At 41.5% G+C, this 24,879-nt stretch overlaps 1 protein-coding gene across 1 annotated transcript in view; it reads left to right on the top strand.

Annotated features, from left to right (window-relative positions):
• The window catches only part of ppil2 (peptidylprolyl isomerase (cyclophilin)-like 2), a 369,843-nt gene that overhangs the window by 80,395 nt on the left and 264,569 nt on the right, over positions 1–24,879 (top strand). Inside the window, exons 7-8 of the mRNA XM_072587119.1 lie at positions 81–172; positions 20,599–20,688. Of these exons, the coding sequence (XP_072443220.1) occupies positions 81–172; positions 20,599–20,688 (182 nt within the window). The remainder of the gene's footprint in view (positions 1–80; positions 173–20,598; positions 20,689–24,879) is intronic.

Here is a 24,879-nt window from a genome sequence, read left to right as displayed (position 1 = left end):
ATTCTTTTCATAAAGATTGATTTTCAAAGTCTGCCAGTTATAGAAAGGAGCAATTGTAGTGACTGTTTCCCTTTTCTTAGGAAAGTACCATTGTCCAGTGATGTACTCTGTCTTCACAAACAACTCACATATATTGGCTGTCAAGACGACTGGAAATGTCTATTCATATGAGGTAGGTAACTTTGCTTTGGCAGACCAGTTCTCAACGATTTCTCTGATCATGTTATGCCGGACGTTTTCATCTGATTTCTGGTTTTCTTTGTCAGTTAACCAGTTTAAATTTAAGTTGATTAGCCTGAGTATAGCTGTGTTGTGCAAACCACCCAGTTCTCCCTCTATCAGGCTGAGGTAAACCACTCTTTCAGCAGTTCAACACTCTCAGGGGCTAATGTGATATTAATATTCAAGCCAAATATTGTTGAGTAAGAACCATAAGCTACAAAACAAAATTCTGAGAACCGTCATAATTATTTTTAAGCTTTGTATCCTTCTTCCCTACACTCTTTCCTTCTTCCTCCTTTCTTTTGTTTTAACATTCAACTTATTTTGCTTTTCCAGCAAAACTCTGATTGATTTAGACTATTTTCTTTCCCTAAAGTTTGAAAGCTCTTTAACATGCAATTTCTTTTTCGTACACTAAAAAGGTTTGTCTTTCAGCCAAGCAAATTTCAAAGAATATTAAAACATAAGAAATAGGAGCAGATCATTTGACCCTTCATACCTATCTTGCGATTAAACAAGATCATGGTTGATCTGCCTCAATTCTTCTGTCGTGGCAGCTCTTCATAACCCTCAACGCCTTGAAATGTCAAATATCCACTTACCACCTCTTTAGATACTTTCAGTGATTTAGCTTCCACGATAGGGTGGCACGGTGGCTCAGTGGTTACCACTACTGCCTCACAGCACAAGAGTCCCAGGTTCGATTCCAGACTCGGGCAACTGCCTGTGTGGAGTTTGCACATTCTCCCCGTGTCTGCGTGGGTTTCCTCCGGGTGCTCTGGTTTCCCCCCACAGTCCAAAGAAGTGCAGCTCAGGTGAATTGGCCATGGTGTTAGGTAGATAGTTAGGTAGTCAGAAGGGGGGTGGGTTGCTCTTCGGAGGGTTGGTGTGGACTGGTTGGGCCGAAGGGCCCGTTCCCACAATGTAGGGATTCTGATCTAATCTAATCTAAACTCTGTGGGCTAGAGAATTCCAGGCTCCTGTAACTGTGTCCCCTAATTTGAACTTCCGCACTAGTGGAACCTGTGACGATGCTGCTTCTTCAACATTGAGTCATAGAGATGTACAGCATGGAAACAGACCTTTTGGTCCAACCCGTCCATGCCGACCAGATATCACAACCCAATCTAGTCCCACCTGCCAGCACCTGGCCCATATCCCTCCAAACCCTTCCGATTCATATACCCATCCAAATGCCTCTTAAATGTTGCAATTGTACCAGCCTCCACCACTTCCTCTGGCAGCTCATTTCATGTTATTCTGTCCTTGTATTTCTTTTTTCAAGAGTGGTCGTAAAGGCAGAGCTTCCAATATGTCTGGATTTATCTACTTGAAAAAACTGTTAAGGTTTTTTTTTAAAAAAGCACTTGTACAATGAGAAAGAAGTGACCAATTCTCTCAGATCTGGGATTTTTCTGGTTTTGGTTTTAGTTTGGTTTTAGCTGGGGATCCAGACAAGTTGCTTGACGCAAAGAAACAACTCCATGCTTATCCCATTTCTCTTTCTCTCTCTGTCTCTCTCTCTCTCTCTCTTGCTCTCTCTATGTTACGCAGTCTGTGTCTTTCACTTTGTGGGTGTCTCTCTCTGTGCGTGTCTCACTCTCTGTGTGTGTCTCACTCTCTGTGCGTGTCTCTCTCTCTCTCTCTCTGTCTGTCAGCGTGGCGCTCGCGTCGACATCACGCGCTCTCTCTCTCCTACTCACTTCGCTCTCTCTCACTTTGCTGTCTATCTCCAGTCTCTATCTCTGTCTCTCTGTCTCACTTCACGCGCTCTTTCTCTCACTTCACGCGGTCTCTCTCTCACTTCGCGCTCTCGCACTTTGTGCTCTCTCACTTCGCACGCTCTCTCTTGCACTTCACGCTCTCTCGCACTTCGCTGTCTCGCTCCTAGTGCTCTCTCGCACTTCGCTCTCTCTCGCACTTTGCTCTCTCGCACTTCGCGCTCTCTTGCACTTCGCGCACTTGCTCTCTCACTTCGCGCTCTCTCTCGCACTTCGTGCTCTCTCACACTTGCACTCTCTTGCGCTTTGCGCTCTCTCACTTCGCTCTTTCTCACACTATGTGCACTGTCACACTCCGCTCTCTCTCGCACTCCGCTCTCTCTCGCATTTTGCTCTCTCTCTTGCACTTCGCTCTCTCGCACTTCGCTCTCTCTTGCACTTTGCGCGCTCTCTCTCGCACTTCGCGCTTTCTCACACTTGCACTCTCTTGCGCTTTGCGCTCTCTCACTTCGCTCTTTCTCACACTATGTGCACTGTCACACTCCGCTCTCTCTCGCACTCCGCTCTCTCTCTCGCACTTCGCTCTCTCTTGCACTTTGCGCGCTCTCTCTCGCACTTCGCGCTTTCTCACACTTGCACTCTCTTGCGCTTTGCGCTCTCTCACTTTGCTCTTTCTCACACTATGTGCACTCTCGCACTCCGCTGTCTCTCCTGCACTCCGCTGTCTCTCTCTCGCACTTCGCGCGCTCTCTCTCTCGCACTCCGCTCTCTCGCATTCCGCTGTCTCTCTCGCATTTGGCCCGCTCTCGCACTTGGCACGCTCTCGCACTTCGCCCTCTCGCACTGCGCCCTGTCTCTCTCTCTCGCACTTCGCTCTCTCTCGCACTTCGCTGTCTCGGTCCTAGTGCTCTCTCGCACTTCGCTGTCTCACCGTGCTCTCTCACTCACTCCGCTCTCGCTCTCTCACTCACTTCGCTCTCGCTATCTCTCTCACATCGTGCTCTCTCTCACATCGCGCGCGCTCTCTCTCTCTCTCACACACACACATCGCGCTCTCTCTCTCTCTTGCTCTTTCTCTCACTGTTTGTGCTCATATCCCATGGACAAATTTTTAAAAAAATTCTTGTGTCGTCAGACTGAGTAGTGGGATATTGCAAGCATCAGTAGTGAGCCCCATCTATTCACAGTATATGCCAATGATTTGTTAAGAGCAAGTGTAATAATTCTAAATTAGAAATGGTGTGTTGTAAGGGAGTTGTAAAACATTTTCAGAAATATTTGCACAAGCTTATTGATTGTGCAAAATCATGGCTGATGGAATATAATGTGGAAAAATGGAGGTTATCTGCTTTGGGAGGGAGATCAGATGAACAGAGTATTCCTTTAATGGTAGCAGGTTAGAAAATGTAGATGTGCAAATGAACTTGGTTGTTCTCGTCAGTTAATCATTGCAGGTTAAATTGCAGGTGTAGCCAAGTTAACAGGCTAATGGAATGTTGGCTTTTAGTGCAAGAGATTTTGAGTACGGGAGTAGTGAAGCCTTGCTTCAGTCAAATAGATTTTGGTTCGACCCCATCTGTGCAGTTTTGTCTCCTTATCTCCGTAAAAATGATATTGACTCAGAGACAGTAAAACGAAGGTTCACCAGACTTATTCCAGTGATGGTGGGTCTGTCCCTTGAAGAGATGTTAGGCAAACTGGGCCAAGTACTTAAAGGGATAGACAGGATAGATGCATGTAAGATGTTTCGGAGATTAGAACCAGGAAAACAATTTGTAAATGAGGGGGTTGCTATTTCAGACTGAGATGAACAGTATTTTTTATTAATGATAGTAATCTTTGGGATTCAGTACCCCAGACAGCTGTGGAAACCCCGTTTGAGTATATTTCAAGTAGAGATAAATAGTCAAACATTTGTCCATGTTGTAAAGTGCTATGAGGATAATGAATGTAAAAGACATTAAGTTTTTGATTAGCCCTGGTTGTATTCAGTGGCAAAGCAGGCTTGATGGTCTGAATGGCCTACTCCTGTTCAAAGATGTTTAAAAGAGAAAGCAGTGCTTGGCAACTTGTCCGCCATTAGTCCTATTGCTTTGTCTGCCATGACAAAAGCTGCTACGAGATCTTTCTTTCCTGTAGCACCTTGTTTATCTGGTATCTTTGAGATGGTTTTAGCATTCTCTTCCATAAAGACCTTTGTGAAATATTGGTTTAAGTTATTTGGCACTTCCCTGTTCTCCATGATGAACTCTCCCGTTGCATTCTCCCAGGGTCCCACACCTACTTTAGCTCCTCATTTTATTTTCACGTACCTTTAGGAACTCCTGTTTGTTTTTACATTTATTCCCAGTTTACTTGCATAATCAATGGTCTCCCTGTTTTTTTCGGCAGAAGGGCCAGGGTTGTCTAGTTAGTAAGAAGTGAAATTGAATTGTTAGCTTGAAGTGATGTAGGGTTGGAAGGTGTAGAGTCTGTGTGGGTGGATTTGAGAAGCACAAAGGAATAAAAAAACTTCCTGATGGGAGTTATGTACAGGCCCCCTTGCATTAGTCAAGATGTGGGACAGAAAATAAATCAGGAGATAGAAAAGGCATGTAAGAAACTCACTGTTCCAAAGCTGAGAGAGACCCAGTATGCAGCTGGATTGGGAAAATCAGGTTGGTAGCCGAACTTTTTAAAAAAAAAGAATTTGTGGAATCTATGAAATAGTGTTTTGGAGTATCTTGTGGTAGATCCCACAGGGGAAGAGGCAATTTTGGATTTAGTGATGTGCAATGAGGCAGATGTGATTAGGAAGCTTAAGGTGAAGGAACCAGTCGGGAGGCATTGACCATAATAGGACAGAATTCACCCTGTAGTTTGGGAGGGAGAAGCTCGAATTAGCTGTAATGGTGTTACAATTGAGTAGAGGTAACTAGAAGGGCATGAGGAAGGGGCCAGAGTTGGTTGGAAGGGAGTCTGTCAGGAAAGATAGTGATGCAGCAATGGCAGGAATTTGTGGGGATAATTTGAGAGGCAAAGGACAAATTCATCCCAGAAAGAAGAAACTTACTAAGGGGAGGATGAGGCAATCATGGTTGAGAAAGAAAGTCAGGGACAGCATAAAAGCATAAGTAAAAACACACAATGTGGTGAAGATCAGTAGGAAGACAAAATGATGATGAAGTCTTTAAAACCAGCAGAGGAAAACAAAAAAAAAAGTAAGTGGGCAGAAGATGAAACATGAAGGTGAACTAGTGAGTAATATAAAAAAGAAGATTGCCCGAGTTTTTTTAGATGCATCAAAAGTGAGAGAGAGGCAAGAATGGGGATTGGATCACTGGAAAATTATGCTGGAGAAGTAGCAATGGGGAGCAAAGAAGTGACATAGACTGAACTTTGTATCAGTCTTCATTATGGACACTAGTAACATATCAGAACTTCAAGTGAGTCAGGGGGCAGAGATGAGTGTAGAGTTCATCACTGAAGAGAAAGCGCTGGAGAAGCTCAAAAGTCTGAATATAGATGAATCATCTGAACCAGACAGACTACAGCCCAGAGTTGTGAAGAGATAGCTGAGGAGATTGTGGTGGCATTGGTGGAGATTTTTCAGGAATCTCTGGAGGGCTGCAGAGGATTGAAAAATATTTAAGAAGGGAGGGAGGCAGAAGGCAAGAAATTTTAAGCTGGTTAGCCTGGTCGCAGTTAAGATTTGAGTGTCTCTTATTAAGGATGAGATTGCAGAGTACATGGAAGTGCATGATAAAAGAGGGCTAAGTCAGTACTGCTTCGTGAAGGGGAGGTCATGCCTGACCAGTCTGTTAGAATTCCTTAAGGAAGTAATGAACAAGTTAGACAAAGTGGATGTGATCTATTTGAATTTCAGAAGGACTTGGACAAGATGCCACACTGAATGCTGTGAAATAAGAAAAATGTTAGAGTTAAGGACAAAGTACTGGAAAGGATAGAGAAACGGCTGACTGGAAGAAGGCTGTAAATGGGGATAGAGAGGAATTTTTTGGGATGCGAACTGACAGCTAGTGGAGTTCCACAAAGGTCAGTGTCGGAACCACAACTATTTACATTATACACTGTGATCTGGATAGAGGAACAGAGGACATTGTTGCTAAGTTTTCTGATGACGCAAAGATAGGTGAGGGGACAGGTAGTGTTGAAGAGGTGGGGAAGTTACAGAAGGACTTGAACAGGCTAGGAGATTGGGCAAAGAAGTGGCAGATGGAATACAATGGGGAAGTGTGAGGTTATGCACTTTGGTAGGAAGAATGGAGGCATGGACTATTTTCTAAATTTGAAGCACAGAGGGACTAAGGAATCCTAGTTCAGGTTTCTAAGATTAACATGCAGGCTGAGTTTGCATTTAGGAAGGAAAATGCAATGTAAGCATTCACTTGGAGAGGGCTCGAATACAAGAGGAGGAGTGTACTGCTGAGGCTGTATAAAGCTGTGGTTAGACCATGTTTGGAACATTGGGAGCAGTTTTGGGCCACATGTCAAAAGAAGGATGTGCTAGCCTTTGAAGAGTCCAGCGAAGATTTACAAGAATGAACCCGGGAATGAAGGGTTTGCCATATGAGGAGTGATTGAGAATTCTGAGTCTATACTCAATGGAGTTTAGAAGGATGAGGGGGAATCTTATTGAAACCTACAGAGTGCTGAGAGGCCCAGATATTGGATATGGGGATGTTTCCACTAGTAAAACAGGGCAATGCCTGAGACAAAAGGCAAGACTCTTGAGGACCAAGATGAGGAAGAATTTCTTCAGACAGAGGGTGGTAAATCTGTAGAACTCGTTACTGCAGAAGGCTGTGGAGGTGAAATCATTGAGTGTATTTAATACAGAGGTAGATAGGTACTTGGTTAGTAAGGGGATCAAAGCTTACGGGCAGAAGGCAGGAGAATGAGGAAGAGAAGCATATCAGCCATGATCAAATAGTGGACCAGATGAGATGAGGGCCCTAAATTACTCTTCCTCAGCCTGAATTAGAAATTCTTGGGATCACTACCCATGAGAGAACCCTTAACTCCACGATCTCTTATTAATTCTCACTCATAACCCATCACTAAATGGGTCAGACCATGTTTTGGAGTATTGATCACAGTTTTGGGCCCCATACCTCAGGAAGGATGTACTGGCCCTGGACTGTTCAGAGTAGGGTCACGAGAATGGTCCTAGGAATGAAAGCATATGAGGAATGTTTGAAGACTCTAGGTTTATACTCTATGGAGTTTAGTAGGATGAGGGAGATCTAATTGAAACTTATAGAATGCTGAACGGCCTGGACAGCGTGGACATTGGGAAGATGTTTCTAATTATAGGAGAGACTAGAACCTGAGGGCGCAGCCTTAGTGTAAAGGGAAGACCTTTTAGAACAGAGATAAGGAGACACTTCTTCAGCCAGAGAGTGGGGAATCTATGGAATTCACTGCCTCATGAGGTTGCAGAGGCCAGGTCACGCTGTAAAATTAAGACTGAGATAGATAGATAGGTTCTTGATTGACAAAGGGATTAAGGGTTATGGGGAGAAAGTGGGAGAAATGGGGTTGAGAAACTTACCAGCCATTATTAAATGTCAGAGCAGACTCGATGGGCTGAATGGCCTAATTTCTACCCCTGTGTTTATCATCTAAATCTGAAGTAATCTGTTTTCCAGGACTGGACAATGTTCTGTGCTAAGAACAATCTCTGATGCACAGATGTTTCTTCAATTTACCCTTTCCCATCGGATTTGTCCAGTCAACGTGCAGCATGAAATCAGCCATGATAGTTGTGGTGCTATTCTGGCGTGCCTCCGTTATTTCCTGATTTGTACTTTGCTCCATATTATGCATTTCTTTGTTGATCTGTAGATGGCACACACCCATCCCTTGCTGTTCCTTACTCCACCCAAACTGATTCCTCATCACAATACCGATTCCAAACCCCAATCTATTGCATCTGTATTACTCCTCATACTACACTGATAAAATGCTTTATTAAAAAAAATCCACCTCTATTCCTTTTTGCATGTTCTTCTAGACCATTATCTACCCTTAGAGTGTAAAGGCAGTATGAGTATATTTAAGAGGGAGATCAGGAGGTCAGAAAGGGGACATGAGATAGCTTTTGCAAATAGGGTTGAGGAGAATCCAAAGGGTTTCTATAAATACCATTAAGGACAAAAAGGAAACTACAGAGAGAATAGGTCCCCTCCAAGATGAGCAAGGCAGCCTATGCGTGGAGCTGCAGGAGATGGGGGAGATACGAAACGAGTAATTTGCATCAATGTGGAGAAGGATGTGCAAAATATAGAATGTAGGGAAATAGATGGTGACATCTTGAAAAATGTCCACTTTACAGAGGAGATGGTGCTGAATGTCTTGAAACATAAAGGGTGGCATGGTGGTACAGTGGTTAGCACTGCTGCCTCACAGCACCAGAGACCTGGGTTCAATTCCTGCCTCAGGCAACTGTTTGTGTGGAGTTTGCACATTCTCCCTGTGTCTGTGTGGGTTTCCTCCGGGTGCTCCGGTTTCCTCCCATAGTCCAAAAATGTGCAGGTTAGGTGAATTGACCTAGCTAAATTGCCTGTAGTGTGAGGTGAAGGGGTAAATGTAGGGGAATGGGTCTGGGTGGGTTGCTCTTCGGAGGGTCGGTATGGACTTGTTGGGCCGAAGGGCCTGTTTCCACACTGTAAGTAATCTAAAAAAAAAGTAATCTAAAAAAAATAAAAGTGGACAAATCCCCAGGACCTGATAAGGGGTACCCTCAAATTCTGTAGGAAGCGAAGGAAGTGACTGCTGGACTCCTTGCTGAGATACTTGTATCATTAACAGTCATAGGTGAGGTGTCAGAAGACTGGAGGTTGGCTAACATGGTGCCACTATTTAAGAAAGGGGATAAGGAAAAGTCTGGGAACTATAGACTGGTGAGCCTGACATTGGTGGTGGGCAAGTTGTTGGAGGGAAGCCTGGAGGACAGGATTTTCTTATATTTAGAAAGGCAAGGACTGATTAGGGTTAGTCAACATGGCTTTGTGCGTGGGAAATCATGTCTCACAAACTTGATTGAGTTTTTTGAAGAAGTAACAAAGAAGATTGATGAGGGCAGAGTGGTGGACGTGATCTATATGGACTTCAGTAAGGTGTTAGACTCCCATGGGGAACATTGTCAGGTTAGCAAGGTTATATCTCCTGGAATGCAGGGAGAACTAGCCATTTGGATACAGAACTGGTTTGAAGGTAGAAGGCAGATGATGATCGTGGAGGGTTGTTTTTCAGACTGGAGACCTGTGACTAGTGGTGTGCCACAAGGATCGGTGCTGGGTCCACTAATGTTCCCCATTTATATAAATGATTTGAATGTGAACATAGGAGGTATAGTTAGTAAGTTACCAGATGACAGCAAAATTGGTGGTGTACTAGATAGTGATGAAGGTTATCTCAGAGTACAACGGTATCTTGATCAGATGGGCTAATGGGCTGAGGAGTGTCAAGTGGAGTTTAATTTAGATAAATGCGAGGTGCTGCATTTTGCAAAAGCAAATCAGAGCAGGACTTGTACACTTAATGGTAAGGTCCTAGGGAGTGTTGGGGAACAAAGAGATCTTGAAGTGCAGGTTCATAGCTCCTTGAAAGAGGAGTTGCAGGTAGATAGGATAGTGAAAAAGGTGTTTAGTATGTTTTCCTTTATTGGTCAGAGCATTGAGTATGGGAGTTAGGAGGTCATGTTGCAGCTGTACAGGACATTGGTTAGGCCATTTATGGGATATTGTGTGCAATTATGGTCTCCTTGCTATGGGAAGATTGTTGTGAAACTTGAAAGGGTTCAGAAAAGATGTCCAAGGATGTTGCCAGGGTTGGAGGGTTTAATCTATAGGGAGAGGCTGATTAGGCTGGGCTGTTTTCCCTGGAGTATCGGAGGTTGAGAGGTGACCTCATAGAGGTTTATAAAATCATGAGGGACGTGGATCGGATAAATAGACTAGGTCTTTTCCCTGGGGTGGGGGAGTCCAGAACTAGAGGGCATAGGTTCAGGGTGAGAGGGGAAAGATATATCAGGGACGTAGAGGGTGGTGTGTGTTTGGAATGAGCTGCCAGAGGAAGTGGTGGAGGATGGTACAATTACAACATTGAAAGGTATCTGGATTGGTATATGACTAGGAAGGGTGTAGAGGGATATGCGCCGAGTGCTGGCAAATGGGACTAGAGTAGGCTAGGATATCTTGTCAGCATGGACGAGTTGGACTGAAGGGTCTGTTTCCATGCTGTACACCTATATGATCACCCAGCAACCACATCTCTGTGTTAGCTGTCAAGTTGTATTCATTTATTTCTATTTGTGCTGTAACCTCATCTATCTTATTACAAATGTGGCATGCATTCAGATAATGAGCCCTCGACTTTACCATTACTACTTAGTCTGTTCCACTTTCTGTTGCTATTTCTGCTCTATATGTATCATCTACCCCTTCCTGTCACATTTGCATTATAGTTCACCCCAAACTGCTTTGCGCCTCTGCTGTTTCATTTCTTCCTGATTTTTTTTTTTAAACGTCTCTTCAATTGAAACTGCAAACCCCCAACCCACCCACTCACAACTAATTAGTTTGAAGTTCTATCTACAGCCATACAATTCACCAGGGCTCTGCTCCCAACAGGGCAACTGTTTCTTTCCCCATTACTGGTGCCAGTGCTTCATGAATCAGACCCATTTCTCCCACACCAGTCTTTGAGCCATGTATTTTCTTCGTTGATCTCTTAATCCTATGCCAATATGCATGTGGCTGGGATTGTCATCCTGAGATGAGATTATCGTCTTTTTAAAAATTCTTTTGTTTAGTCCCGAACTACTTGTAATCAGCAGAACCTCTTTCCTAGACCTAGCTATGTCATTATGCCTAGATCATGAGAACTGATTCCTTCCACTCTCACTCCAAGTTCCTCTCCAGCCCAGAAGAGAGATCCTGGCACCAGAGTTCAGCTGCATGGTATATGGCACTTCCTTTTCTGCAGAGAACAGTATTTATTCTCCTAAGAATGCTATCTCCGACTTCTACAAAATCTCTCTTTCTCCCCCAATTTGAATGTTCATCTAGAACACTGTATTGAGGTCACTTTGCTCATCCTGCCTGCAGTCTGGATCCTTGTTCACATCAGAGCAAGTATCTCCCAACTGTTAGATGAGGGCACTGGCAGTGGCCTCTCCAATGGTAAACTCTGGTTCCCCATCCCTGTCTCAGTCACAGTCACGCCCTCCTTTCACGGCTAAGTAGGATGTCATAAACTGTAGGGTATGTGTGAGACTGTCTCCTGAAATGCAGTGTCCAGGGATTGATCAGTCCCTGATGTATTGCAATGGCCACAGCTCAGACTGCAACTCAGTAACTTTGATCTGAAGTTCTTTGAGCAGCAAACCCTTGCTGCAGATGTGGACTTCGTGGGTTTCACTGACACCCACCAACTGTTACAATGCAACATGCACAGACTGATCTCAGAATCTGACATGGAAATCTACCCATGTCACAGTAAGGCTTAAAAATCTGAATCTATTGCTTTGTTGTTCCCCTCTTAATTTCTCATTGAGTGAAAATCTAATGTGCTTTCAGCACTTAATCATAAACTATCCTTAGAATTTTCCTATATGCAGTATGGTTCTTTCTTCTGTTTTCTGGGAATCTTTCCTCAAGAATATGTCCCCTAGTATTTATCACAGGAGCGCATGCAATAAAACGTGGCCCACTGAACTGGATAAATTTTGGATCCAAAATTATCCTTGCCACTTCTGTAAATCCGCTACAATGTTTCACTGTCCTGTCGCATTTTGAATTGTAACAGTACTCCATGTGAAGCGTGTCCAATATGTTGAACGAGGCTAAAATAACCTGTCTGCTTATTTAAAAAGCAAGTGACCTTGAAGTTATTGAATGGTCAGTCAATCTTGCTCGTGGCAACTTACTTTGCAGGGGTGTTTACAATGAGTGTTATATTTACCAATAGATACCTAACTGTTCCTTTCACTTTTATGTACTTTGTCTCTTTTGCCAATGTGTTTAGTTTCACACTGACACTATTAACTTTGAACAATAAATCTGAAAACCCAATAGCTAACTGAAAGAACTACACCACAAATTTTCATGTTTTTGGGTAGACACATGAATAGGACACTACTTGGATGCTGCCTGAACTGCTGTGCTCTTCCAGCACCACTAATCCAGAATCTGGTTTCCAGCATCTGCAGTCATTGTTTTTACCACATGAATAGGAAAGGTTTGGTGGGATATGGTCCCGGAGCAGACAGGTGGGACTAGTTTAGTTTGAGATTAGAAAAAGACTGGTGAAGACTGTAGGTCCCTTGCAGTTAGAATCAGGTGAATTCATAACGGAGAACAAAGAAATGGCAGACCAAGTGACCAAATCTGCCTTCACTAAGGAGGACAGAAATAATCTTCCGGAAGTGTTAGGGGACAGAATGTCAAGCATGAAGGAGAGGTGAAGGAAATTCTTATCAATCAGGAAATGGTATTGATGGGATTAAAACCTGATATATCGGCAGGGCCTGATGCTCTACATCCCAGAGTACTTAAGGAAGTGGCTGTAGAAATAGCAGGTGCATTGGTGATCATTTTCCAGCATTCTGTAGACTCTGAAGGAGTTCCAGTGGACTGTTGGTTAGCTAACATAACTCCACTTTTTAGAAAAGGGGGGAAGAGAGAGAAAATGGGGAATTATGGGCTGGTTTCGGTGGAGGGAAAATTCATTAAGGATGTATTAATTGAGCATTTAGGAAGCAGAGACAGAATCAATCCTAGTCAGCATGGGTTCACTAAAGGGGAGTCATGCTTGCCAAATCTTCTGAAATTGTTTGAGGATGTGACGGAAAATTAAAGGTCATGCTATTGGAGGTATTGTATTGACATGGAGAGGGAACTGTTTGGCAGTTAGGAAGCAGAGAGTTGGAATAAATGGATCCTCTTCAGAGTGGCAGGCAGTGATGAGTGGGTGCTGCAGGGTTCAGTGCTGGGACCTCAGCTGATCACAATGTGCATTAAGTAGAATGAATTGAATGCAGTATCTCCAAATTTGCAGATGAGACTAAGCTGGGTGGCAGTGTGTGCTGTGAGGAGGATGCTAAGAGGCTGTAGGGTGACTTGGACAGACTGGCTGTTTGGGCAAATACTTGCCAAATGCAATATAATTTGGATAAATGTGAGGTGTTATCCATTTTGGTCACAAAAATAAAGGAGGGCAGATTGTTACCTGAATGGTGGCAGTTTAGGAAAAGGTGAGGTGCAACGAGAACTCTTTGTCATGGTGGAACAGTCACTGAAGGATGGCATGCAGGTGCAGCAGGCAGTGAGGAAAGCTAATGGGTATTCTCTCCTTCATAGTGAGAGGATTTGAGTATTAGAGTAAGGATGTCTTGTTACAGTTGTACAGGGCCTTGGTGAGGCCATACCTTGAGTACTTTGTGCAGTTTTGGTCTGCTAGTCTGAGGAAGGGCGTTGCGATTGAGGGAGTCCAGCGAAGGTTCACCAGACTGATTCCTGGGATGACAGGACTGTCATAAGAAGAAAGACTGGATCAACTGGGCTTGTATTCACTGGAATTTAGAAGAATGACAGGAGATCTCATAGAAACATATAAAATCCTGATGGGACTGGATAGGTTATATGCGGGAAGGATGTTCCCAATGTTGGGCAAGTCCAGAACAAGGGGTAAGGACTGAGATGAAGAAGAATTTCTTCACTCAAAGTTGTGAACCTAGGGAATTCTCTCCCACAGGATACTGTTGGAGCCAGTTCATTAGATATATTCAAGAGAGAGTTGGATGTAGCCCTTGCGGATAAGGGGCATGGGGAGAGGGTGGGAATGGGATACTCAGATTGCATGATCAGCCATGATCGTATTGAATGCTGGTGCAGGCTTGAAGGGCCAAATGGCCTACTCTTGCATCTAGTTTCTGTGTTTTTATGTGATAGGGCAAAAAAGTAAGAAGAAAATTAAAGGCTTTAATGATGAATGCTGTGTGCATTCAAATAAAGATCAACAAATTGATAACATTACTAGATATGAATTGGTATGATATGATGGCTACAATAGAACCATAGTTTCAAAGTGACCACAGCTACGTACTGGATATTCAAGGATTTGTTTTCTGAAAGTATATGAAGTATGGGAAAGGAGGTTGGGTAACTCTGTCAATAAAAGATGCGATCAGTACACTGTTGAGAAATTATCTTTGCTTGGAAACTTATGATGTGTAATCAGTTTGATTGGAGGTGAGAAATGGCAGGTAAAGGAGTCTCTGGTATGTGTAGATTGTAGCTCCTTAATAGCAGTGTAAGCATGATTTTATAAAAGTGAAATCATTTTTGACAATTCTATTAAGGAGTCCTTTGAGGATGTAACAAACAGGATGGATAAAGGGGAACAGTAGATTGTATTTCTTAAAGCAAGGTACTGTATAAAGGTGAGGGCTAGTGGTGAAGGGAGTATTTTATTAGCATAGGTAAAGAATTGACAAGCTAACAGAAAGCAGTTTGGGTAAAAGGGTCATTTACAGGTTGGCAAGCAGTAGTAAGTGCTGCTGGGCATTGTTTCTTTGCAATCTATATTACTTATTTAGATAAAGATACCAGAGGGTATTGTAGTCAAATAACTGACAATGCAAAGATGGGTAGGAAGGCAGTACGTGGGGAGGCCATAAAGGACCTGGAAAGAAATAAAGGTAGATTACTTAGACGGTCAAAGATTGAACAGATAATGTATAAGGTGGGAAGATGTGAGGACTGAAAATGTAAGGCTGTCCAGTTTGGGAAGATGGAAAAGCAGTATATTATTTAAACAAGAGTTGCAGAATGCTGTAAAAGAATAGAGTTGAAAAGTGTGGTGCTGGAAAAGCACAGCAGGTCATAAGCATCTGAGGAGCAGGAAAATCGACGTTTCGGGCATAAGCCCTTCTTTCAGGATGAAGAAGGGCTTATGCCTGAAATGTCGATTTTCCTGTTCCTCGGATGCTGACTGACCTGCTGCGCTTTTCCAGCACCACACTTTTCAACTCTGGTCTCCGGCATCTCCAGTCCTCACTTTCTCCTGTAATAGGATAGAATCTGATGAGCTTGTACATGAGTCTCTAAAGGTTAGCATATAGGAAATACAGTAAGTAAAGAGGCAAATAGACTGTTAACTTTTGTTGCAAACAGCATGAAGTATAAATGGGAGGTCTTGCTATAATTTGCAGTACGTTAGTGAGAATGTGACTGGAGTAATACGCACAGTTTTAATCTCCTTTGTTTTAGGAGCAACTTACTTTCATTGGAAACAGTTCAGAGAGTGTTCACTTGACTGATTCCTGGGGCAGTTGTCATATGAGAAACATTTGAATCATTTGACTCTATATTCACTGGAGTTAGAATAATAAGGTGATCTTACTGAAACATGTTAAGCCTTCTCAGAAGTTACAGGTAGATGCTGTGAAAATGTTTTCCCTAATGGAGAAATTTAGAACCAAAGAGCACAGTTCAAAAGAATAAATCTCCTATTTAAGGAGATGGGTTTTTTAAACCTCTGATCTCTGGAATTCTCAAACTCAGAGAGCAAAGGAGTCTGGGCTTTTGATATATCAAGCCAGGATGAGACAGATTTCTGATCGTCAAGACATTTGAGAGTTATGTGGAGGGAGCCGGGAAATTGGAATTAAAGCCAAATCTGATCAGGCATGATCTTAGCAAATGGCAGAGCAGGCCTAAGCGGCCATATGGCTTCTTCCTTGTTCTGTTTCTCGTATTAGGGTGTTGGTGAACCAGACAGTAGCAACATCATTTCCTTTGTGGGAGAGTAGGATAAGGGTTGAACATTTAGTCATGTACTCTTTGTTCTGAAGATGTAACCAACATGATTCTGATTATCAGGATGACCACAATGATATAGGATCATAAATATTTACAGTGCAGGAGGAGATTCTTCAGCCTACTGTATTTGTGCTGGCTGTATGAAAGAGTAATAGTGCTTAGGCTCATATTTCAAGCTTTTTATGTAACCCTGTAAGTCATCTTCAAATACTCCCTCCTGAAACTTTTTATGGATTATTTATTTCTAATAACTTTAATTACTGAATTGCGAAGCCTCCAGCTAATGTCTAACTAGTACCTTAAAAACTTTCAGCATAGTCTCTTTGCTTTTATGTTCTATGCCTACATTTGTAAAACCAGTAACCCGTATGCTTTTTAATCCCCTTATCTACTCTCCATGTCACCTTTAATGGTTTGTATATTATGTAGATCAAGTTCATTGCTTATCTACACCTTGGCATACCATGTCATATATAGCTCTTTCCCTAATAGTCTCTTCACACCTATCTCCAGCTGTCATGATTCTATCCATTTCACCATCCTTAAGCGTACAGCTATCCTTAATATTGTTTACTACATTGTCAAATTTATGGATGATGTAAAACTTTATAATTGTTTAGGCTGTTTATAACAATTCAAAATATTAATGGACTCAAAACTGCATCTGAAAACCTCCATCAAACAGGACACTCTGCTTCCCATTACAAAGCCAATGTTAGATTCGTAATCCTATCATCCCCTCAATTTCAACTTTTTATAAAACCTGTGTGTAGTTTGTTTAATGCCTTCTGAATGTCTGTACATGCAACATCAAGTGCACCACTTTGTTCAAGTTTCTTTGTTTCTTCCTCAATGAATTTGATGAGTAAAGTCATATTTGATTTACATGTAACAAATCCAAGCTAGCCTTTCTTGATTAATGCATACCTTTCCAAATGAAATTTTATTTTGACTTTGATGATCCTTTCAATTGACATTGATCCCTTCAACGAACTTCTGCACTACTAATATTAACCTGACTAGCCTATAGTTTCCTGGTTTGTCATTCTCTCCATTCTTGAATAATGATGTAGTATTTGCAGCTCTTGAGCCCTCTTGTACTGTGCAACTGAGTACATTGGTGTTTGAAGCACTGTAACCAATGCCTTTTGCTATTTCTACATTTGATTCTTTCAGTGACCTAGGATACATTCCATAACAATGGGGGAATGGCTGGTGTTTTTGGGCTCAATTTATTATTATCTGGTAATCTGTTCCCTTAATCTCCTCTTGCCTCTGATCTCAATTTTATCATGCTTTACTTTTTATAATATTCTTGATTATTAACTGCCTCTTGCTCCTAGCATATGGCATAAGCCTCCTTTTTTCTGTTTTGTTTTACATTTAATATCGAGAGCACATTAGATGTGGATGCCCAATCTGTTATTTCAAAGGAATAGTCCTAATTTGTACCTGAAACATATCTTCCCTGAATGCCCACTATTCCTTTGTTACCAGTTCACCCTGCAATTGCTTTTTCTAATTACACTTGTACAGGGCTCGTTCTCCAACCACTGCTGTTATCTTTTCTCCAGTTGAATATATTTGCCATCTTTGTTAAGCTTCTTTCTGCAGTTACTGTAATCTAAGTTGTGATGACTGTTAGAAGATGATTTGCTACTGTCATGTATGCACCTTGCCCTGTTTATTTCTCAGAACCAGATTTCTATTCCTTTTTATCCGTGTTGAATTGGAAACACATTGATAGAGAAATTCCTCCTGTGCTGTGCACATTTCAGAAATTCTCTCTGTCCCTAACTATTGCACTACTTTTTCCATCCAATAGAGTATATATGAAATCCCGATATTGCAGCACTGCTTTTTATTAAACCACCTTTTGAAATTTACCTAGATGTTTGCTCATCCATTACCCCTCTCTGTTTGAAGACCTATTTTTAAAATAAAACTCCAAGCAGTGACACAACCCCTCTCATTTCACTCAAGCTTTGGAGATTCCTTCGTATTGGAATATCCTTTCTATTCTAGTTAATTGAATTAAAATCCACCTTTGAATTCCATTTTGAATAGGTGATTACATTCGCAAAGGCATTCTCCATTCTGTGCAGACATTCCTTGCCTGTTTCCCAACAACTTCTACCAATGTTGTAAAACATCAACAGATACAGTCTGTGGAATAAACAACTGAAGTGATGTGTTTTCTGTGTCGCTATTTGTCCCCATTAACTCTTGTCTCTATAAATGACATATTGGACCTTGACTTTATGTCTGAATAACACTTGAGCTGTTGATATGCCAGTATAAATTGCAGTAGTAGTAGTATCTTGGTGGTAGTTATGGCGTTTATTTGCGACATATCCACTGATGAGCAAATGTTGTGTTACACAGTAACAGATGGCAAACTTCTGTGCTGGCATCCTTTGGTTTAAGTTGATATGCTATCCTGCAGCAATATTGAACCATATTATACTTCACTGTGTATTGCTTGGGATTGGCATATGCTATGCATGTCAGAGTTTATTGTGCCGAAGGTCACTAAATGTATTTGCAGTGGTGTATTTTTGGTTACCTCTATTACCAAATGATTTCAGGCTAATAATATAGTCTTCATTCACTGGCTAATCCTCAAGCTTTTCTGAAACAGCAGAAAGGTCCTGGTGATATGGAATTCTTCATTCTCATTTGATGAAGTCCATTTTAATGCTTTTGATTTTCCATGGTTGATAATAAAGATAAACTTGACTGCTTTTTATTGCTGGCATTTATAAACAAACAAATGTTACTTTCTAAACTAAACCTGACATCATCTGATTGCAAAACTGACTGCAATAAATTCTGAACAAGTTTCTATCAAAATGTCTTTTAAAATTATTGTAGCATTGGATCCATGGTTACTTGGCCACATGGATTCAAAATTGGCTTGCCTGTAGAAGGTAGTGGTTAGCGGTGGAGGGTGTTTTTTAGCCTGGAGATCCATGACTAGTGGTGTTCTTCAGGAATCTGCACTGGGACCTCTGCTGCTTGTGAGATATATATAAGTTATTTGGATGAAAATATGGGTTAATAAGTTTGTAGATAATACAAAGTTCGGTAGGTTTGTGGATAGTGTAGAAGGTTGTCAAAGAACACAGTGAATATAGATCAGTTACAGATATGAGCGGTGAAGTGGCTGATGGAGCTTAAGCTGGTTAAGTGTGAGATGCTGCACTTTGGGAGATCAAATGTTAAGGCTAGCAGGACCCTGAAGAGCAGTAATGTACAGAAGGATCTTGTGGTTTAAGTCCATAGCTCCCTGAAAGTGGCCACACAAGGTGGTAAAGAAGGCATATGGCATGCTTGCCTTTATTAGTCAAGGAATTGGGTACAAGAGCCATATTACAGTTTTATAAGACTTTGATTAGGCCACACTTAAGTATTGCGTACAATTATGGTCGCCACATTACAGGAATAGTGTGGAGGCTTTGGAGAGGGTGCAGAATCGGTTTACCAGGATACTGCCTGCATTAGAGTGCATGAGCTCAAAGGAGAGGCTAGAAAAACGTGGGATGTTTTCTCTGAAGCGGCGGAGACTGAAGGGAGACTTGACAGAAGTCGATAAAATTATGAGATGTGTAGATAGAATTGATAGTCAAAATCTTTTTCCCAGAACTGAAATGTCTAAAGCTAGGGGGTGTGCATTTAAGGTGAGGGAATGGTACAGTCTGGAAAGCACTGCTGGGGTGGTGGTGGAGACAGATATGACAGGGGCGTTTAAGAAGCTTTTAGATAAGAACATAAATATTCAATGAATGCAGGGATATGGACTAAGAACATGCAGAAGTGAGTAGTTAAATTTGGTGTCGTATTCGTCACAGCATCGTGGGCTGAAGCGCCCTTCCTGTGCTATATTATTCTGTGTTCTAAAGCTGGTGTTCAGGCAGTTCTGACCCTGCAGAGACAGACCAAAGAGTAGATTTTGTCATGACGGGAAGATAAAAAGATAGCTGCCTGATTTGGGCTGAATATAAACCTGAGGGAGCAACACCTCCTTTTTCAGTTTGGCACTAGCTGCCATCTAGCTTGACATTGAATTTCACATCATTGGAGTCAAGGGGTGGGTCTGGGTGGAATGCTCTTTGGAGGGTCGGTGTGGACTTGGTGGGCTGAATGGCCTGCTTCTACATTGTAGGGATTCTATAACCTCTGCTCCCATTTTGCTTTTCTTTTTTTTCAGATTTCAGTTTTATTCTTGTTTTGCTTTCGGGCAATAGTTGATTTCTCTTTTGTTATGTTTGACTTGTCCCATTACTACTCCCTTTGGCCTTGCACTACCAGTCCTTTTCTCAATTAATTGTCCTCTCTAATCTGTTTAATGTCTTCAACTCTATAATAGATCATTTTGTTTTTATTGTCCCCTCCCTTCTTTCATTTACTTTAAAGATTGTATCACTTTCCCCAATTCAAATGAAAGGTTATTGATTTGAAAGGTCAACTCTGTTCCTCTCTACAGGTGCTCATTTAATTTTAGTTTTTTATTTCAGATTTCCAGTGTCCATGACATTTTGTTGTTTTTTTTTCTTGATTTTGGCCTTGCTGCGTTTTTTATTGTCTTCATTTTTTTAGACATAAAAAGACTATAGCTAACAGTATAGGGAAAATTATACCACGTCAGAAAGGGTCTTCAATTTTGTATTTCATGTGAGTGATTGAGCAGCATCCTTTGATGGTCCCTTTAGAGGGAGAAATGATGGTCACTTGTTGTAACTGTCATAAATGAGCTTGCAGAAGAAACTTCTAACATTTTATGTGTATACGGAAGCTTCTTTAGTATTTTATTTCTCTTCATTTAGGCTGTGGAGCAACTGAACATTAAGACCAAGTGTTTCAAAGATCTCCTTAACGATGAGCCCTTCAAAAGGGAAGATATCATCACGTTGCAGGTACAAAGCTTCTTTTGCTCTCTAATATCAAGTATTTTTGACACTAATTGGGCAGTTTTTCATTCTGCATAATGCAAGTTTTTGATCATGGGATTGAAAGGTGCTGTGGGAGGAGTGTGGATGAATTTCTACAGTGCATCTTGCAGGTTATCACTCAGCAGCAGTGTGTACAATGGTGGGGTGACTGAGTGTTTGTGGATGTGGTGCCAGTCAAGTGGACTGCTTTGACCTAGATGGTATCAAGCTTCTTGAATGTTGTCAGAGCTGCATTCTTACAGGCAAGTGGAGAATATTCCATAACAGACTTGACTTAGACCTTGTTAATGTTGGACAGTTTGGGGAGTCAGGAGTTGAACTATTTGCTGCAGTATTCCTAACCCCTGACCTGCTCTTATAGACACTGTACTTGCATGTCTCATCCAGATCAATTTCTGGTCAATGGTAATCCCCAGGATGTTGACAATGAGGGATTCAGATGGGTTTTTCTAATAATTGACAATTATTTCATATACATCATTATTGTCCTAATTACAGATTTTTATTGAATTCAAATCTGTCATCAGACATGGTGGGGATTTGAACATAGGCCCCTGCTGCTCCACTGAAGGAATTTTTAAAAAAATGTAATTGGCTTTAAATTGTTCAATATGTATTCAAGGCTTTTAGAAAAACTTGCTGTGTGTTTAAAATGATGTGCTTCATAAAACTACTGCTATCCATCCTTGATCTTCCCAGTGGAGATTGTGGAACCCTGAGCTTGTATTTAATCTTAGGAAACTGAGGGATAGGATTTATGACCATCTGGAGGAGCATGGCTTGATTAAGTGCAGTCAGCACGGCTTTGTGAGAGGCAGGTAATGCCTCATAAATCTTACTGAGTTCTTTGAGGATGTTACTAGACAAGTTGATGAGGGTTGAGCGATGGATGTGGTGTATATGTACTTCAGCAAGGCATTCGATAAGGTTCCCCATGGTAGCTCGTTCAGAAGGTCAGGAGGAATGGGATACAGGGAAATTTAGCTGTCTGGATACAGAATTGGCTGGTCGACAGAAGACAGCGAGTGGTAGTCGAAGGAAAGTATTCTGCCTGGAAGTCAGTGGTGAGTGGTGTTCCACAGGGCTCTGTTCTTGGGCCTCTACACTTTGTAATTTTTATTAATGATTTGGATGAGGAGATTGAAGGATGGGTTAGTAAGTTTGCAGACAACACAAAGGTTGGAGGTGTCATTGACAGTATAGAGGACTGTTGTAGGCTGCAGCGGGACATTGACAGGATGCAGAGATGGGCTGAGATGTGGCAGATGGAGTTCAACCTGGATAAATGCGAAGTGATGCATTTTGGAAGGTCAAACTTGAAAGTTGAGTACAGGATTAAAGACAGGATTGTTGGCAGTGTGGAGGAACAGAGGGATCTTGGTGTGCAGGTACATAGATCCCTTAAAATTGCCACCCAAGTGGACAGGGTTGTTAAGAAAGCATATGGTGTTTTGGCTTTCATTAACAGGGATATTGAGTTTAAGAGCCATGAGATCTTGTTGCAGCCCTATAAAACTTTGGTTAGACCGCACCTGGAATACTGTGTCTAGTTCAGGTCACCCTATTATAGGAAAGATGTGGATGCTTTGGAGAGGGTTCAGAGGAGGTTTACCAGGATGCTGCCTGGAATGGAGGGCTTATCTTACGAAGAGAGGTTGACTGAGCTCGGACTTTTTTCATTGGAAAAAAGAAGGAAGAGAGGGGACCTAATTGAGGTGTACAAGATAATGAGAGGCATAAATAGAGTTGATAGCCAGAGACTTTTTCCCAGGGCAGGAATTGTTAACACGAGGGGTCATAGTTTTAAGCTGTTTGGCAGAAAGTATAGAGGGGATGTCAGAGGTGGGTTCTTTACGCAGAGAGTTGTGAGAGCGTGGAATGCATTGCCAGCAGCAGTTGTAGAGGTGAGGTTATTGGGGATATTTAAGAGACTGCTGGACATGCCTATGGTCACAGAAATTTGAGGGTTCGTACATTAGGTTTACCTTAAATGAGGATCAGTGGTCGGCATAACATCATGGGCTGAAGGGCCTGTTCTGTGCTGTACTGTTCTAAGTTGTGTAATGTAGATTTTCAGACACTTAAGATGACTGCAGTAAATTTTGTGGTGGGAATGAAATTGTCTGAAAGGTCTTGTGACTTTTAAACTTGGAACTTTTCTGTCATGTTTTTGTAAGGTTATTTCCCAGAGAAACCCAATTCTTAAAGAGGATCATCAATGCAAGATTTCGACTTCTTCTGTTTCCCCCACCCCGCCCCACCCACCCAAAAGCACTGGCCTATCACATCAGACCTTCCAAAAACACACTGTGTGCATCATTCAAATTCAACACTATAATTCTTTTAAGTAGCTAACAAATTTCACTCCTCAGTTTCGCTTCTAATTTCATGACAGCATGATTAAATAGAAAGTTTAAAATAAAAATCTGTTTCCTAATGCTGTATAGCAACGGGTGAGATGATGTCTTGGCAATCACATTAATTAGGTTTTAAATATAATGATTATGTTAGATAGCTGTTGAGTATAAAATTGCATGCATTCTTTTCCTAATAGTTAAGGAGTAAAGCACAAGTGCTTGATGTGGATGGAATTAACTGCTGGCACATGATCATTTGCTTTATATTTCTCTGCCTATGTATTTTAAAAACAGCTGTTCCAGGAATCAGTGACAGCTCGATTGATGCCGCCTTTTGTGGTAACTGAACTTTCTACTTTAATGTAAGCTTGTCCGTTTTGAGGCATAAGAAGTTTGGACACTGTCAGTCTAATAATTATCACATAGAGAATGTCCTCAGGATTAGAAGAATTCAGACAACCTGGCTCCTGTACTCGGATGAAAGCAAAAATCTTACAGGTTGAAATTTGAAATAAAAGCATAAATTGCTCAGCAGTGTCTCTGGAGACAGTGATGCAGATAATATTTTGGGTTGATATTTCATCAGAACTGGTGGAAACTAAAGATATATTTTAAGAAAGTATGGAAGCAGCGAAACAGGAGGGAATTCCCATTTAAAATAATGCAAGGTTTGTTTGAGGGAAATGAAGGAAGGAGCAATAATGAAAGCTAGAAGTGAATAATAATGACATAAGGAACAAAAGGAGATGTGAATGCACTGTTTAACAATTTTTCTTTGTGAAAAAAAATTGTTTTACCATTTGAAGTATCTACTGAATAACCACCTCTGGAGAGAATTACTAAGGAAGCTGCTCGGGAAGAAATTTTATGAAATCTAGATGAAACAAAGTTGGAGTTCTGGAATGAGCCCTGCTTTGTTTGAGGCCTCATAGTGATAAACAATCAAGTGGTCCACTGTCAGTTTTCTATTGACGTTGTTTCTGAACTGTTGCTGAGTAAACTTGAGGATAGCATGGTATGACTTCTTATTCTCATCACTGCAGAAAAAAATGTTTTGTCTTCACTGAGTATCTGAGATTCACTAGATATGGTCAGGATTTCTATGCTGAAAGTGAAACTCTTCACCACTCTAACATGTTATCTTCGAGGTGTAATGTGTTCTGGACTCACTTCAAGTCATGTTTTATCTAAATTAAAAATGGTATAAAGATAGAATCTGTCAGCACCAGAAGACCAAAAACAGATCATAACTTGTTTTATTTAAAAAAAATCATCCTTTAAATTTTTTTTTTGTACTAGACTTTGCTGGACTATAATATGGCTACTACCAATGATGCAAGTTGACTGCAATTTCTGGAAAGTTCCAATCATCAATTACCAGAACAGAGCTCAGTCACCATCCTCAGGAGTCTCATAGCCTTGAAATGTGTGAACAATTTAGTTTCCTTCTTATTGTTGTGTCATCAGCAAATTTGGCAAACATGCCTTCTGAGTTTTCTAAGTAATTTGTACAAACTGTGAATGGTTAAGGTTCCAGCACCACTTCCTGTGGCACCCCATTGCAAAACATCTTGGCGACCTGAAAAAGCCTTACTCATGCCTACTCTTGGCTTCTTGTTAGTCAATTTTGAATCCATGCTAGTATGCTCTTTGGTACACATTGATCTTTTATTTTCTGCAATGACTTTTCATGTCATGCTTTAACAAATGCTTTCTGGAAATCTAAGTGCAGTATATCCTCTGGTTTGCCTTTATCCACAGCATGGCGTACCACTGCAAAGAACCCAAATAGATTGAT

This window comes from Chiloscyllium punctatum, chromosome 17 (assembly GCF_047496795.1).
Source record: "Chiloscyllium punctatum isolate Juve2018m chromosome 17, sChiPun1.3, whole genome shotgun sequence".
In the NCBI taxonomy this organism is placed as follows: Eukaryota; Metazoa; Chordata; class Chondrichthyes; order Orectolobiformes; family Hemiscylliidae; genus Chiloscyllium; species Chiloscyllium punctatum.
This window is presented reverse-complemented; position numbering and strand designations above follow the sequence as displayed.